The sequence below is a fragment of the Cydia fagiglandana genome, chromosome Z (assembly GCF_963556715.1).
Source record: "Cydia fagiglandana chromosome Z, ilCydFagi1.1, whole genome shotgun sequence".
NCBI lineage: Eukaryota > Metazoa > Arthropoda > Insecta > Lepidoptera > Tortricidae > Cydia > Cydia fagiglandana.
The window spans coordinates 5115477-5131232 of NC_085959.1; the positions used below are offsets into that span (position 1 = coordinate 5115477).

A 15756-nucleotide genomic window follows, 5' to 3' on the forward strand; every position below is an offset into this window, starting at 1 on the left:
ATATCACATTTCCTAAATAGTAACACAGGTATTGCAGGACAGTATACAGGGTGAGATTTACACGGTCCACAAATTTAATATAATCAAATATATCATCATCATCGTCATCATTGGCCTGTCACATCAATAAGATGATGGTTTAAATATATAGGTATATCAGAAAAGATTATCATTGCAATCATTAAGGCGCCCACTGATTACCATTCCACCGGACGATATCAGCCTGTCTGATGTTAGGAACTGTCACCTTGTGCGTTCAACTGACAGGCTGATATCGCCCGGCGAACTGGTAATCTGTGGGCCCCTTTACGTCGCTTGACGAGAGAACTTGATTTGTAATTTTATATTACCGTAGTATATAAGTGGTCAAGATGATCAAAATGATCTGCACAGACACCTTTAACGACGCAGTACAGTAATTTTAATGATATTAACCAAAATAAATATCAAGTGAAGTTGAGTTCAATAGAAATTGCAAATAATATGAATAAATATACTTGGTCAAGCGAATATTGTCAGTAGCAAAATAAAAGGCGACAACACTGTTTTCGAATAATTCTAAAAACGCGTGTCATCTATGTTTTATCTGTGGAATGTGGATCGTGAACACAGACAAAACATCCTCCAGACTGAGCATAGTCGCGCTACCCCCGCTGCCACGCATACGGTAATTTTATTTTTGAATTTCGACCGCCCGATTTCGTGTATTTCGTTCAGTAATATCTCCACTACTACGCATTTAAATTCTACTAATAGAATTGAAAACGAGTGGTCAATACCACTCGATTCCCAATTTCTATCGCTCGTATTTCAAAAATAAGCATTTCGCCGTTTTCCACCGATTTTTGAGTGCCGAAATCGAGCGATCGGAATTCAAAAATCGGCCGTCAGTGCAGCAGTTTCACGCACACGAATTAGAGCCAATCGTGCAGTCTATTATCTCCACAACGCGATTGGTTGATGAGTTCGCAGCAGCGCGCGATTTGTTGATGAGTTCGCAGCACGCACGCGATTGGTTGATGAGTTCACAGCTCGCGCGCGATTGGTTGATGAGTTCGCAGCACGCGCGCGATTGGTTGCAACTAGTTGCGTTACACTGCAAGATTGGCTCGAATTCGTGAGTAACACCTTTCTTAATGCCCGTAAAGGCCTTAGCCGCCTTAGGTATATGTCAGTGTAGCCAATGTATAGAAATGATAGCATTTAAACTAAATAAAAATAATGTTATAAAATTTATAAATACAATAAATAACAAGTATTCATTAGAGGTAATAAGAGATAATTTGAGCTGATTTATAAACTTATCTAAAATACTTTAACATTGGTTATAATTCTTAATAATACATTTTAAATATATCAACATCAATGCCTATGAAAACTAGTGCAATAATGATTTGTGTCTCTCAATAACTTTATTCGTGATTTGGTTTCAGATGAAACCTTTAATACCTATTATAATATTTTTTCAATCTAGATTTCTTCTAACAAAACTTTCTCTCATATCATACAACAATATATAAATTTAAACACGCATTACATATTTTTTTATACAAAAAATTTCGAGCAATGTTATAGCTTTTTAGTATAAACCTGCAATTCTTAATGGCACTTTAGAAAACGAACATCGAGGTTGGAATGGGCATAACAATTACTCAAAAAAAAAACATTTATAGATAAATTATATAACCTCTATAATTTCGTACCTACCATGTAAAAATATACATATGTGCGGTCTAATTGCCGCGACCCATACAAGTCATACATGTATGAAAGGAGTCGTGGCAGTTAGACGCAACCGCAGACATGTTCTCAGAGAATGACCCATGCAGTTATTATTTACATATGGTGTTACTTTTATTTATTTATTAATTGTAAAGGAAAATGTAAAGGACTATAGGGTAAATAGTTAATTACTGGCCACGAAATTGGTGGCTAGTTATTGACACCTTATAATAAAAATGAATTATGTCTATAGGTGAAAAGAATTCATCAGTATAAGGTGGCCAGTTACTAGAGTGGCCAGTAATTGAAGAATTACCCTATACTGTAAAACGTTGTACGACACCTACACGTGCGAATAGGTAATTCGCAACGTGTGTATACTTTTGCACTCGTATCGTAATCTACTATACGCAACATGGGAGCGTGAGTTTTTTCAGTGTGTGCTGGTTTTATAAACTATTGCAATGTAGCAAAAAAAGTAGTAAATGGATATGACCATTCCACTCTACCGATGATTGCCGATGGATTTCGAAAGTACATTGAATGAATGAATGCTATTTTTATATATCGCCAATCAATAAATAAGTACTATTAATGTTTTAAACATTTGGCGATGTATGACAATTACTTTATTACGTAGTTACATGCTTCACAAAAAGGAAAAATAGAATACACAATTCAGGCAGTTTGACTAAAATATTTTATACCTACCTACTTAACTTGTATAATCCTGCGGCGGTAGCACGGTCGCATTTTTATCGCTTGTCACCTTGCCTGTCACGTTATAACATGCATGTAAATGCGAAAGTGACGGGCATAGCGACAGGCGATAAAAATGGACCCATGCTGCACCGGCTGGTTTATACATTACTAATGTGTTTATTTGTTTAAAAAATTTAATCATTATTCGATCGCGACGTAGAAACTCCTAAAGTTGGAAATATTTGGTTTTCTAATGCCATGCATTTATAATGTAATTTCAATCTATTATCAATTACATTTTTATCGCACTATTTCAAAACAAAAGTAATATTTCTAACGTATAGTTTGGCCCAGGACTGTCCTTTCAAACATAGACCGAGAGATTCATACTGTCTTTGTTTTACGCTTGTAAAACCCATATATAAGCAATGAATAAATTATTAATTATAGTACCCAAAAGAAAGGGATGAGTATAGTTTTCTTTGCTCTTACTTACTGACAAGTTGTGTTTGCCAGGCAATAATTGGCAATTTTTCATTGAGCGAATTTTAGGAGGTTAGATTTATATCCGCAACTCTCACTCTGAAATCCACCGGCATATTGTTAAAGCATAGAAAGACTTCGAGTCACCCCCAATACTATAAAAATAGCACTAAATTACTAAGAGCCACTTCCACCATTCACTAACCCGGGGTTAACTGGTTAAACCTGCAGTTACCACGGTTACCAGTACTATTTGACACTGGGTTTACGGTTTAAACGCTTAACCCCGGGTTAGTTTAATGGTGCAAGTTACCAAACACTAATTCGAGATAACTTAAGTTCTTTTACAAAGAACTTTGTAATCACCATGTCAATATGTACAATTTTAAACATCACCACTGTTTTAGGGGTTACATATTTACCCCCTCATTCATAAACGCGCTACAAACCTCAATTAGCTAATAATTGTTTGTCCTTATCTGTCATTTCGACTTATGTATTTGTAAGAAAGGGATAAAACATAATTTAACAAAATCGGGCCCGTAAAGTTTTATGAATAAGGGGTTTAGATGCTAACCACTTGCTAACATCACATAATAAATTACAGATAATTATACTTAACCCTTTAGTGGGTAACGGCAACATATTTGCCGTCAAACCACTCAGATATTTTATTTTTCTCAATGAAACCTTATAATCCGTCTTATAATTCGGAAACCCCGAAATAATATATATCTGTTTCTTAAAAAACATAAAAAAAATAATTCATCCCGTGCGTATCGTTAAAGTTCTCGATTCATTGCTATAAAAAATAATGGTCAAAGGGTTAAAGTCCAGTCAAATTAGATTTTTTTCCAGGAATTAATTCCCAGCAAGCTGGAAATCGTCTTAGTACCTTCATTTGGTTCTAAATTAGTGTAATCCGAGTTTGCTCCATTCCAGGAGTTAAGAAATTTTTTTTTGCTCTTTTTTGCTTGTATGTAGTTCAAAAAAGGTGCGTCCGATGGAAAATTTGCTCTACCTAATCGTTATAAAAATTGACATCTGAGGATCCGAAAGATACTTTAACATGAATTCGTAGTCAAAGATTGTAAAAAATGGCCGCCAATTGGATCTGATTTTCTTTTGGTATAATCGTGTTACTATTCGATTTTTTTTTTCACCAGTGTCTGATCCACAACAACCTTTCAGGTAGTGACATTGTAATTGATGGTGGGTTCCTTCGTCATCGAGTGGTTTTGTCAATACAAGGTAAAAGGGTGTCTCCCAAGGCTCCTAAAATTTATCCACACCTCCGGGGATGGAGCAAACTCGGCATATACGCATATAGGACCAAATGAAGATATTAAAATGATTTCCAGCTTCCTGGGTATTCATTCCTTAAAACGCTTTTTTTGGATCTAATTTAACTGGGCTATTAACACTGAAGATGGTGGGAATAAATACAAGTAAATATTCCATGCAATGCTAGTTTATTTACGAGTAGCTCCTTAAAAATCGGCACCAAATTAATTTGCACCCTGTATTGGTTTAGAGCGATAATATTTAAAGCACGTTCATCTAACTAGGATGTGCACTTAAACGATCGCCCCAATTATCTAATTTTCGATATATTCACATTTGTCCCCACCGGGAACAGATGGGAATAGGTGCATTCATATGAATCATTCCCATATTATGTCCCTGCCTCGCGTATGGCGGCGGTCACGTGGGGCGGGGACAAATGGGAATAAACCTAACTATCAGATCAGATCTAATAAACCATTCGGAAGCAAAATACGCATATAGTAGGTCGCTTAACTCACAACTTACCTATATAAGTTTTGCAATAGACAAATATGAAACAAAGAGGTGGCTTATTATCACATATACTTTTTAAAACTATATTTCCATAAACAATGTTTGGCAGGAAAACCTTTACTTTCTCTAGAGGACTCAAAGGACCCTAACCAACACTAGATACCGTTAACCGGGGTAAATAGGGATAGCTGGAGTGAATAGGGACAACATAATTGCTATAGTAGGTGATTTTAATATAAATAAAACAGAAAATTGCAGCAATTACCGCAGATTAATGAATCTCATGTTAGAATTCAACCTTCACCAAATAATAAACCAGCCTACTAGAGAAACTTACCAGAGCTCTACTTGTATAGATTTAATTTTTACAAACAACAAACACTTTGATATAAAAATAGAAGACTTAGGAATTTCAGACCATAAAAGCTTACTATACACTTTTAAACTTAACCCTCCAGAATGCAGACCAATTCATGATCGGAAGAGATTTTTTAATCAGTCTAACATAACGGCATTTAAATTCGCTGTATCTACAATCAACTGGAGCGAAAGCCTTAAACCTGAAAATAACATAAATGAAAATTATAATATTTTTGACAGCATATTAACTCAATTACTAAATACTTACATTCCACAAAAAAATTTCATAATTAAGAATAAACCACAAAAGTATTGGCTAACAACAGGATTAAAAACGGCTTGCAAACACAAGAGACAATTAAAAGCCATTGTGAATCAATCAAATAGTGGTATTTTGAAAAAACATTGCGCAAATTACACAAAAATTCTTAAGAAATGTGTTAGTAAATCTAAGAAACTTACCTTTGTACAACAAATGAAAACTTCAAATAACAAAAATAAAACCATGTGGAATATAGTAAAACAGGTAACCAAGAAAAATAATATACAAATTCATAATAATATAAAACTAACAATAAACAATAAATTAGAGACATGCCCTAAGAAAATTGTAAATGTATTCAATCATTTCTATGCCACCGTTGGAAAGTCCCCAACAGATGGCAGCAGCAGTGGGGCTGCCGCCACCGCCGCTGTTGGCCGACCTGCGATCCAATCTTCTGTAAATTCTATGTTTTTAGAGCCGGTAACTGAAAAAGAAGTATACACGATTATACAACACTTGCCAAACAAAATAAGTTGCGGAATAGATGAAATCCCCTCAATACTGATAAAAGTCTGTATAAATGAACTCACACCCCCCATTACCAAATTAATCAACCAATCCTTCGACGAAAGCAGCTTCCCGGACAAATTGAAAATAGCTAAAATAAAACCCATTTTAAAGAAGAACGGAAAAGGTGACAACCCAGCTGAATTTAGACCTATAGCGCTTCTCCCCATCATATCAAAGATCTTTGAAAAATGTATGTCGAATCGCATATATAGTTTTTTAGAAAAATACCACCTGCTAGATCAGAACCAATACGCTTTTAGAAAAAAACATTCCACTGTTCTTGCAGCCTACAATTATATCCAAACAGTCGTAGAATACTTGAGAAATAAAAAACATGCAGTGGGACTACTGTTAGATATGTCAAAGGCATATGACAGAGTTTCACATACAATCTTACTAAATAAGTTAAATGCAATCGGCATACGCGGTAGGGCACATAAATGGATGAAATCTTATCTAACAACAAGACAGCAATATGTCGAAACAGAACATATAAATAACAAATCTGGAAAACTAGAACGTGTAAAATCCAATATATTAAATGTGGACAACTCAATACCTCAGGGAAGTGTGCTAGGATGCGTGTTGTTTCTGATCTACATAAACGACCTTCCAAAAATCACAACTCACAAGATAATAATGTTTGCCGATGACATATCTCTATTATTTCAATGTCCAGACAATAACTGCAACTCTTATATAGAACAAACATTTAATTCAGTAACGCATTGGCTCCAGGACCACAACCTACTAACTAACAACGACAAATCCAAAATAATTCAATTCCGACCTAGACAGAAACAACCCCTAAACCTACATTCTGTGTCAACAAATCTAAACGTCGAAGAGGTTACTGATTGCAGTCTATTGGGCATCACTTTGGATAATCATTTAAATTGGAAAGGTCAGATAGAAAAATTAAAAAACAAACTGTCGCGGTTTACTTATGCCTTGAGCATATTAAAAAGCAATACTAGCTTCGAATGCGCTTTAGCAGTGTACCATTCACAGGCAGTTGCATGGCTGCGTTATGGAATCCTATTATGGGGCCATAGTACCGATATTCAGCAACTTTTTGTAATGCAGAAAAAATGTGTCAGAATCCTAGCCAATATCCACCAACCAAATAGCTGTAGACCTTATTTTAAAAATCTCAAACTATTAACCCTCCCCTCTCTTTATATTTTAGAAGTAGCCATATTCGTCCACAAAAATATACATCTTTTTAAATTTTGCCAAAATGCCAGACGCAAACAGTATTTAGAACTTCCGGAGCCGAAACTAGAGATCTACAAAAACGGCCCCTATTACAGGGCTATTAAAATTTACAATAAAATTCCCGCTTATTTAAAAACATCATACAACCAATTTGCAAAAAATCTAAAAAGTAAGCTGGTCGAAAAGTGCTACTACAGTATATCTGAGTTTATGGAAGACACCTTGTTATAATTATAAGTATATGTAAGTAAGAAAACACATTTTGTTAAAAAATATTAAATAGATTACTCCAAATTGTTACCTACTCTTAATTTACTTTAAGTCATGTTATGCTTGTCACATAAAACGTATAACTTGATGTACAAATATTTTTGCGATACCCTACCAGGGTCCATGTGCCTGTATGTTACTATGTAGTCTACTCGTATGTAATATAAATATGTACATTGGATGCAAAATAAAGATCTCTATCTCTATCTCTATCTCTATCAGATATTGACAGTATTAATCTGTGTTGAAAAAAATCATTACTCTAGCATCAAAACCCACGGAGGAAACAGTCAAGTACGTTTGTATGGAGAAATGACCACTCCTGTTGGCTCTTAAACTACTCGCACAAATTGTATCATACAAAATCTACTATACATTTTCAATGTACAGGTATTTTTTAATTGTCAGGTAAATCACATTTTTAGGGTTCCGTACCTCAAAAGGAAATAACGGAACCCTTATAGGATCACTCGTCCGTCCGTCTGTCTGTCTGTCCGTTTGTCACAGCCCATTTTCTCTAAAAGTACTGGACTAATTAAGTTGAAATTTGGTACACATATGTAAATTCATGACCCAAAGACGGACATTTTACGTAAACAAATGAATTAAACATGGAGGCCACTTTTAGGGGGTAAATGACGAAATTAAAAAATAATGTTTTTAAACTATACCGTGTTACATATCAAATGAAAGAGCTCATTTTGAGAATTCCAAAAATATTTTATTAGTAATTTTAAAATAAATAGTTTAGAAGTTATTTACGAAAATAACCAAAAAATTACCATCCCCTCCCTTATCTCCGAAACTACTGGGTCTAAAATTTTGAAAAAAATATACGAAATAGTTCTTTACCTATAGATGACAGGAAAAAACGCGAGTCCGACTCGAACTTGGCCGGGTTTTTGTTTTGGGTACTAATACCAGCCATCCCTATTCACCCCGGTTGACGGCACATATTTAAACAAACATAATTATGTAAGTGCGAAAGTGACGCATGACACGACAGGCGATAATAACGCGACCAATGCGACCATGCTATCCGTCTAGATACTAGTAAACTAAAAAATATATATTCGTACACACCATATATGTACTACCAACCGCGAGGCGGCATCACTACTCATAAACATCTGTACAGTTTTAACATCAAAGTTCATATTGCATCGAAGGCATTGAAATAAATATTATAAATATTTAGTAGCTTATTAATACTAAACGCGTAACATTAAAAAATATACACTAATTTGTTAACAAACGATGAAGTTGTTCCTTGTGACGGTATAGTCCGTAGTTTCCTAACTGATCCCGAGGCCTAATCCTTTTGTCTATTGTTAAGCAAAACCGCAGTTGCTACTTACCTGCAAAAAAAATTCCTTGGCCGTTAAAACGGCTTATTGAATTACCTTACCACTCTATGGAGATTGCAAAAAGGTTCAAAATCAACTATCTATAGACAAAAGAATTATTAGGCCTCGGGATCAGTTAGGAAACTACGGACTATATGAGATGCGCCCACGTAGGTATTACTCAATGCTTAGCCTGAAGCAGTGGCGGATTTGCCCTAAGGCTCGGTAGGTCCGGGCCTAGATCGGCAATGACCCAATGACTTTAGAGGCGGCAGTCTGTATGGTGGGCGCTGTGAAAGGGGTGGCGACTACAGGGCTTGGAGCCGAGGGCGGCCAACAATGCACATCCGCCACTGGTCCGAAGAGTGTAGATTGGACAGTTACTACGAGAACATGTCTTCCGGCTTGCCCTACTCCAAAACTCTAAAGGCACGCCACTGCGATACCGTAAACCCAGGTAACTTATACTGTAACTAGGTATATAAATTGAATGTACTACTACATATTTAATCGCTCTTAACATAATGCGTAAACGTGGAATCACGGGACAGGTTTAGCCTAGTGGGATCCACAAAATTGATATATTATGTAATTACCAGATTAAAAAAAAATACTTTACTTTAAATTTTACTTTTTACTTTTACTTTATAGTCCTATGATACAACTATGGCCCAGTTTTTAACGTTGATTATTACCGAGCCTTTTTGCTTTGTGCTTGTTACATTTATTTTGTTGCTTGGATATACCAAGGAGAATAGAGTCTATAGAGACGGATCGTCAAGGTAAATTATGTAGCCACTGTAAATTTACTGCCATCTTTCGACAGAACATAAAACTGTTGGAACGCCATTTGACTTTGATCCTTATTCTATCACCGATATGTGTTAACTTATTAAATATTAATATTAACGCCATCTACGAGTACTCGACTATAGACCAAAGGTAATATGGTGCAATGTTTTCGAGCGATGGCGCCATAACCTTCATCCTATGCTCGAGTAGATGGCGTTAAACTTCAAATTCTATTTGGATATCTATATTGGATACTCAAAAATATTTATACATACGAGTATTTTACTACTGACTAAAGTTACCTGAGCTTACGTTATTTGAGTTAATCGATATAGGAACTCTCTATATGTAAAACCTGTCATTTAATTCTGCCCCATAAATGACCTGATCACGACCAGTGTCGCTTACCTAACTACATAAGCCACACTTCTGGAATGCTCCCAAAATATTTAAAGATGTAGTGCATAATTCTTTTCCATCACATTTTCACGGAAACGTACGTGTCTTGCTATATCAGTCAGTCTCAGTACAAAAAGTAGTGAGGTTGACTGAAGAAGCATGACAAATTCCAACGTGCCGAGATAATACTATGGCAAACAATTATGCACAACATCTGTAAATGCGTTTGAATCGCCACGCCGACATTTTCTGTACAGACAGATGTAGGTATATTGTATTAATATAAATAAATATAAACAAGTGATATAGATTGGCCTCTTAAACGTTATTCTCGATGTCTATAAATTACTCTGTAACTTTAAATACTAACTTAAAAATGTTAACCTTATATAGATAATGATTAATATATTTAAAAATAGGGTGTATGTTTTGAACATGTATTTGTAATAAAACCTCTATATACGTTTTATTTAGATAACGCACATTGATTTTACTCGGTTTTAAGGCGAAGTATTGCTGTTGTCGGTAATTAATTACCTGAGGACCTTACCTGAGAAGAAGGTTTTTCCGAAAGATTACGAAATTTTGCATAAAATCACGCAAGTTTTTGGTAAAAAAAACTAATTTCCGACATTTTCCGTTGATCGAGATGTGCTTTACTTCATTCGTATTAACGTCTTTTCTTTTAATATGGGCAACTTAGGATATTTTAATAGGTACTATAGTTGCACATTCAGCGCATACACAATTGAGATTTAAGGCACGCCATATACTTATTAATTTCCGAATAATAAGCAATCCTAAAAACAAAGTAAACAATTTTAAGAAATTTTGTCCCAACGACCATAAAACCTTCAATTTAATTTACTAATCACAAAAGTTTAAACGGTATTGCTCTTTGACAGCTCTTCCCGCTATAACAATACACACTCACGAGTTAAACAGGTGTTAATGCTTACAAGGGGGATCGCCCCTCAGGTACCATTTACTAGCAAATGGAGGGCATCGCCCCCTGATAGCTAATTTCTGCCACATTACCACGTTTTGGGGCTTCGCCCACCGGTAGCCCGTGTGACTAGCGTAGCTAAGATCAGTCCTAATGGTACCTAATAACACTTCACCTGGCGCTTGCGGCCGCGCTCGCGCCGGCCTCAGCCGCGTCGGGCCCCTCGTGGTACTCGTGGAAGCAGGGTACGATGCACAGGTTGGTCTGGCATTCGGGGCAGTGGTACTGAGTCTTTCGTCGGAGAATGCGGCCGCACTCGTCTACTGTGTTCCAGCAGAAGTTGCAGCTCAAAGGGGGTCCATTCCTGTGCGTGAGAGAAAGTTTAAGCTTTACCGCTCGGCTCCTACGGATGGTTCAGAGAGTCGGACCAAGTAAAGTCTGCAGAAGATTTGATAGCCCACGCAGTGCAAGTGTCATTCATAATTTCATAGAAGTTTGATTTCATGGACTGACTCTTCTGCCTTTCATGCGATATTTTGGCCTCGAATAAAAGTTTCAAGAATCATATATACTTTATTCATGTAGGCCTAGCAACAAGCATTTTAAGTTGACGCTGGTACGGTCATCCATGAAAGGCTGCAACGGCAGCTTAGTTTTCGTAATACAATTTTAATTCTCCCGATCTACACCGCGCTCGTCAAATTCAAGCAAACTTTTCCTCGAACAGTTTTTTAATTGCTTTCGATTTAGAGACAATAATCTACGCACTATTTATTTATGACTAGAAAATCGTCTTTGAGAACGTCAAGGTCAAGTCATTCACTCACCTGACGGCGGGTGTGTGGCTGGCTCGCGTGGCTGGCGCCTCCTCGAAAGAAGTGGAGGCCGAGGGAGGGTTGGTCTGCCGGTCGATGTACGTCACCGCGCGGATCAGCAGCGATCCTATCTCGTGGTCTAGAGTCCGCGTGCGGTTCTGTGAGATAAGGCAATTATAATTACTATTTATACATGGAAAAGCTCTTCAAGTACTTCTATTCTAAAGTAAGGGTTCATGATAGGTATTTATATCTTACTTCGAGTATGAAGACGCACAGATAAAAATACCTAAAGACGTAGATTTGAGGAATTATTTCATTAAACCGATGATGTCAAGACTACAGAAGTGCGGGCGAGGCGGCAAGCGATTTCCGTCCCGTCTGACGCCCACGAATCTGAGCGGCTACCGCGAAAACCGAAATTCGCAAATTGCGGGGATCTTTCTCTTTTACTCCAACGAAGGCGTAATTAGAGTGACAGAGAAAAATCCCCGCAATTTGCGAACTTCGATTTTCGCGGTTATAGCCCAGATCAAGGACACGTGTCACGTGGGCGTCGGACACAAATGTCTGCCGGCCGCTAGCGATGTGACGCGTTGATTATATAATAATATCGATAATGATAAGTATAGCGATAGACTGAGGAATTTTGAGCGACGCTCGCAGTATTACAATAGAGCATAATAGGTGCTGTACTGCAGGGATGTTGCGAATATCCGCATCCGCAACCGCATTATTTTCAACATCCGCAAATGCGCATCTGCATCCGCGTTAAATCGATGCGGAGCTTATGCGGATGCGGATGTGGAACATCGTAAGTGCTTGATAATTTCGTCATTACCTATATAACGAAATCGTCTAGATCCAGAAAAGTCGGTCAAGTTACTCTTTATAAAATATAACGTACCCGCACCTATATTCTTATTCAAATACAAAAAGTTTGGTTTTTGTTTCAATAAAAATACTAAAAAAAAATATAATATTTGACGTTTTTTAAGTACCTACCTAATTTTGACATCCGCATCCGCATCCACATCCGCGAATGTGAGCCTTTAAATATCCGCATCCGCATTCGCGGATGTCAAAAAATCAGCATCCGCAACATCCCTGCTGTAGGTAGTGTACGGTACCTGTGCGCCATATTGCGGGTAGGACTCATGTTTCCTGAGAGCGGGGGTGGAGGCGGGGCCGGGCGCAGGGGCCGCGGGCTCGGACACCTGTCTCCTCACTTCTCTCTCTTCGGGCTGCACGCGCGATTGACGCTTGAACAACTTTGAGCGCCGCTGGCGGCTCGCGCTATCTGGAAACAAGACACAGATTATTTATTACAAGCTTTAATTTAACTTGCAATGTACCTGTGTAAGTATGTATGTACTTATGTATCTATATTTGTACGGGATCTTGCAAGTTAGATTTGACCCACTTCTCGAATTGCAATGAAGCTGAAAATATGTAAGTCGGGTCGGGTGACAATGGAATATTATAGTACCATCGAGCTGATCTGATTATGGAGACGGGAGATGGCCATAGGAACTCTGTGATAAAATAACGCAAACTAATTGTGTTTGGGGTTATTAGGGTCGTAAAATTTATTAGGTAGTTACATTCGTTTACATGTCGAATTTAAAATTTGAAATGTCAATAAGTAAGCATAGGTACCCATACAACCATTTCCAGTCGCCGTTACGACGCGGTGTAGACACATCTTGTGTCGACACTGTCTGTTTCGGTCACAATTCCAGTCGCAGAGTCGTCGCCGTGTCGACACAGTTACCAGAAATGGGGAAGGGTCGACACATGACACAAAGTGACATAAAGTGTGGTCGCCGTGTGCACACATTGTTACTAGTTTGCGACTACTTTATGCCAAAATCATTCGTTCATTCGTTCATTTTGTTCCTGTCAAATGGAAACTGTCAGATGGAAAAATAGTTAAATAAAAATAAGTGACATTAATACGCCATCTCTAAAACGGATTACAAGACGTAATTATATATTGTTTGCATTTATATTACAATAGGACTTAAATTATTATGGGGAATTAAACTGCTCGAGTGATTTGATAAACTAAGTGTAATATAATCAACGCGCCACCAAATTGTTTTAGTTTAGCCGGAAATGAAATTGTTTACTTCTCAGTGCCTGTGTTCATAAATATATTATTTGATGCATTTTTAGTACTTCAATGCGTATACTATACTTAAATAACAGAAATAACGCTTTACATACTACGAAACTTGTTCATTATGATGTATAAATATGGTTTAAGGCTGAGAAATATTGCAGTCACAAAGTAGTCGCAAATGTTTCGACTTTGTGTCGACTCTGTGTAGACACATGACACGCGCTGTCAAAAGTAATAACAAAGTTATTGGATTTGCAAAATGGCTCCTTGTGTTCATTTGTTTTCAGATATTCTCAAAGTGTAAAAATGCCGTGGTCAGAGATGGGACTTAATAGATTAACTGTTTATTCGACTAATTAATGGAATAAAAAAAGTTAATCCTCAAATTTTAATCACGATTAGTTTAGTCGACCTAACATAGATTGAAATTGAATTAATCTGAACATTAATCGAATAAATTATCGATTAAATCTCGGTTGGAAGTTGACAGGGGGCCATTTATGTACGTAAAAATAATAGAAATGTCTTGCATGCAGATGGTAGCCAAACACTTTGTCATAAAAGTCGAGATGGGTGTCGATTTATAGCTTTTAGGGAGTGCCGATTTCGAAAATGATGACCATTTTGGAATCCAAAATGGCCGCCATGCACTGTGTCATAAAAGTCGTCATGGATGTCGTTTTATACGTTTTAGGGGGCCCCAATTTTGAAAATGATGACCATTTTGGAGTCCAAAATGGCGGCCATGCACTATGCCATAAAAGTCGTCATGGGTGTCGTTTTATAGGTTTTAGGAGGCCCCGATTTAGAAAATGATGACCATTTTGAAATCCAAAATGGCGGCCATGCACTATGTCATAAAAGTCGTCATGGGTGTCGTTTTATAGGTTTTGGGGGGCGCAGATTTAGAAAATGATGACCATTTTGGATTCCGAAATGGTGGCCATGCACTATGTCATAAAAGTCGTCATGGGTGTCGTTTTATAGGTTTTGGGGGGCGCAGATTTCGAAAACGATGACCATTTTGGATTCCAAGATGGCGGCCATGCACTATGTCATAAAAGTCGTCATGGATGTCGTTTTATAGGTTTTAGGGGGCCCCGCTTTCGAAAATGGTGACCATTTTGGAATCCAGAATGGCGGCCATGCACTATGTCATAAAAGTCGTCATGGGTGTCGTTTTATAGGTTTTGGGGGGCGCAGATTTCGAAAATGATAACCATTTTCGATTCCAAAATGGCGGCCATGCACTATGTCATAAAATTCGTCATGGATGTCGTTTTATGGGTTTTAGGGGGCCCCGATTTAGAAAATGATGACCATTTTGTAATCCAGAATGGCGGCCATGCACTATGTCATAAAAGTCGTCATGGGTGTCGTTTTATAGGTTTTGGGGGGCGCAGATTTCGAAAATGATGACCATTTTGGAATCCAAAATGGCGGCCATGCACTATGTCATAAAAGTCGTCATGGATGTCGTTTTATAGGTTTTGGGGGGCTCCAATTTTGAAAATGATGACCATTTTGGAATCCAAAATGGCGGCCATGCACTATGCCATAAAAGTCGTCATGGGTGTCGTTTTTTAGGTTTTGGGGGGAGCAGATTTAGAAAATGATGACCATTTTGGATTCCAAAATGGTGGCCATGCACTATGTCATATAAGTCGTCATGGGTGTCGTTTTATAGGTTTTAGGGGGTGCAGATTTCGAAAACGATGACCATTTTGGATTCCAAGATGGCGGCCATGCACTATGTCATAAAAGTCGTCATGGATGTCGTTTTATAGGTTTTAGGGGACGCAGATTTCGAAAATGATGGCCATTTTGGAATCCAAAATGGCGGCCATGCACTATAATATCTTGGAATATAAAATGATCATAGTTTTCGAATTCTGCACTCCCTAAAACCTATAAATCGACATCCGTGACGACGCAAGTTATCT

General features: G+C 37.5%; 1 protein-coding gene across 1 annotated transcript in view; it reads right to left on the reverse strand.

Moving 5' to 3' along the window:
• Nucleotides 1-10810: 10810 nt before the first annotated feature.
• Nucleotides 10811-15756, reverse strand: part of LOC134678734 (longitudinals lacking protein, isoforms H/M/V-like) — a 55179-nt gene continuing 50233 nt past the window's right edge. Inside the window, exons 8-10 of the mRNA XM_063537414.1 lie at nt 12819-12988; nt 11701-11846; nt 10811-11237 (exon numbers count right to left, since the gene is read on the reverse strand). Coding sequence (XP_063393484.1) covers nt 11045-11237; nt 11701-11846; nt 12819-12988 — 509 coding nt within the window. The 3' untranslated portion in view covers nt 10811-11044. The remainder of the gene's footprint in view (nt 11238-11700; nt 11847-12818; nt 12989-15756) is intronic.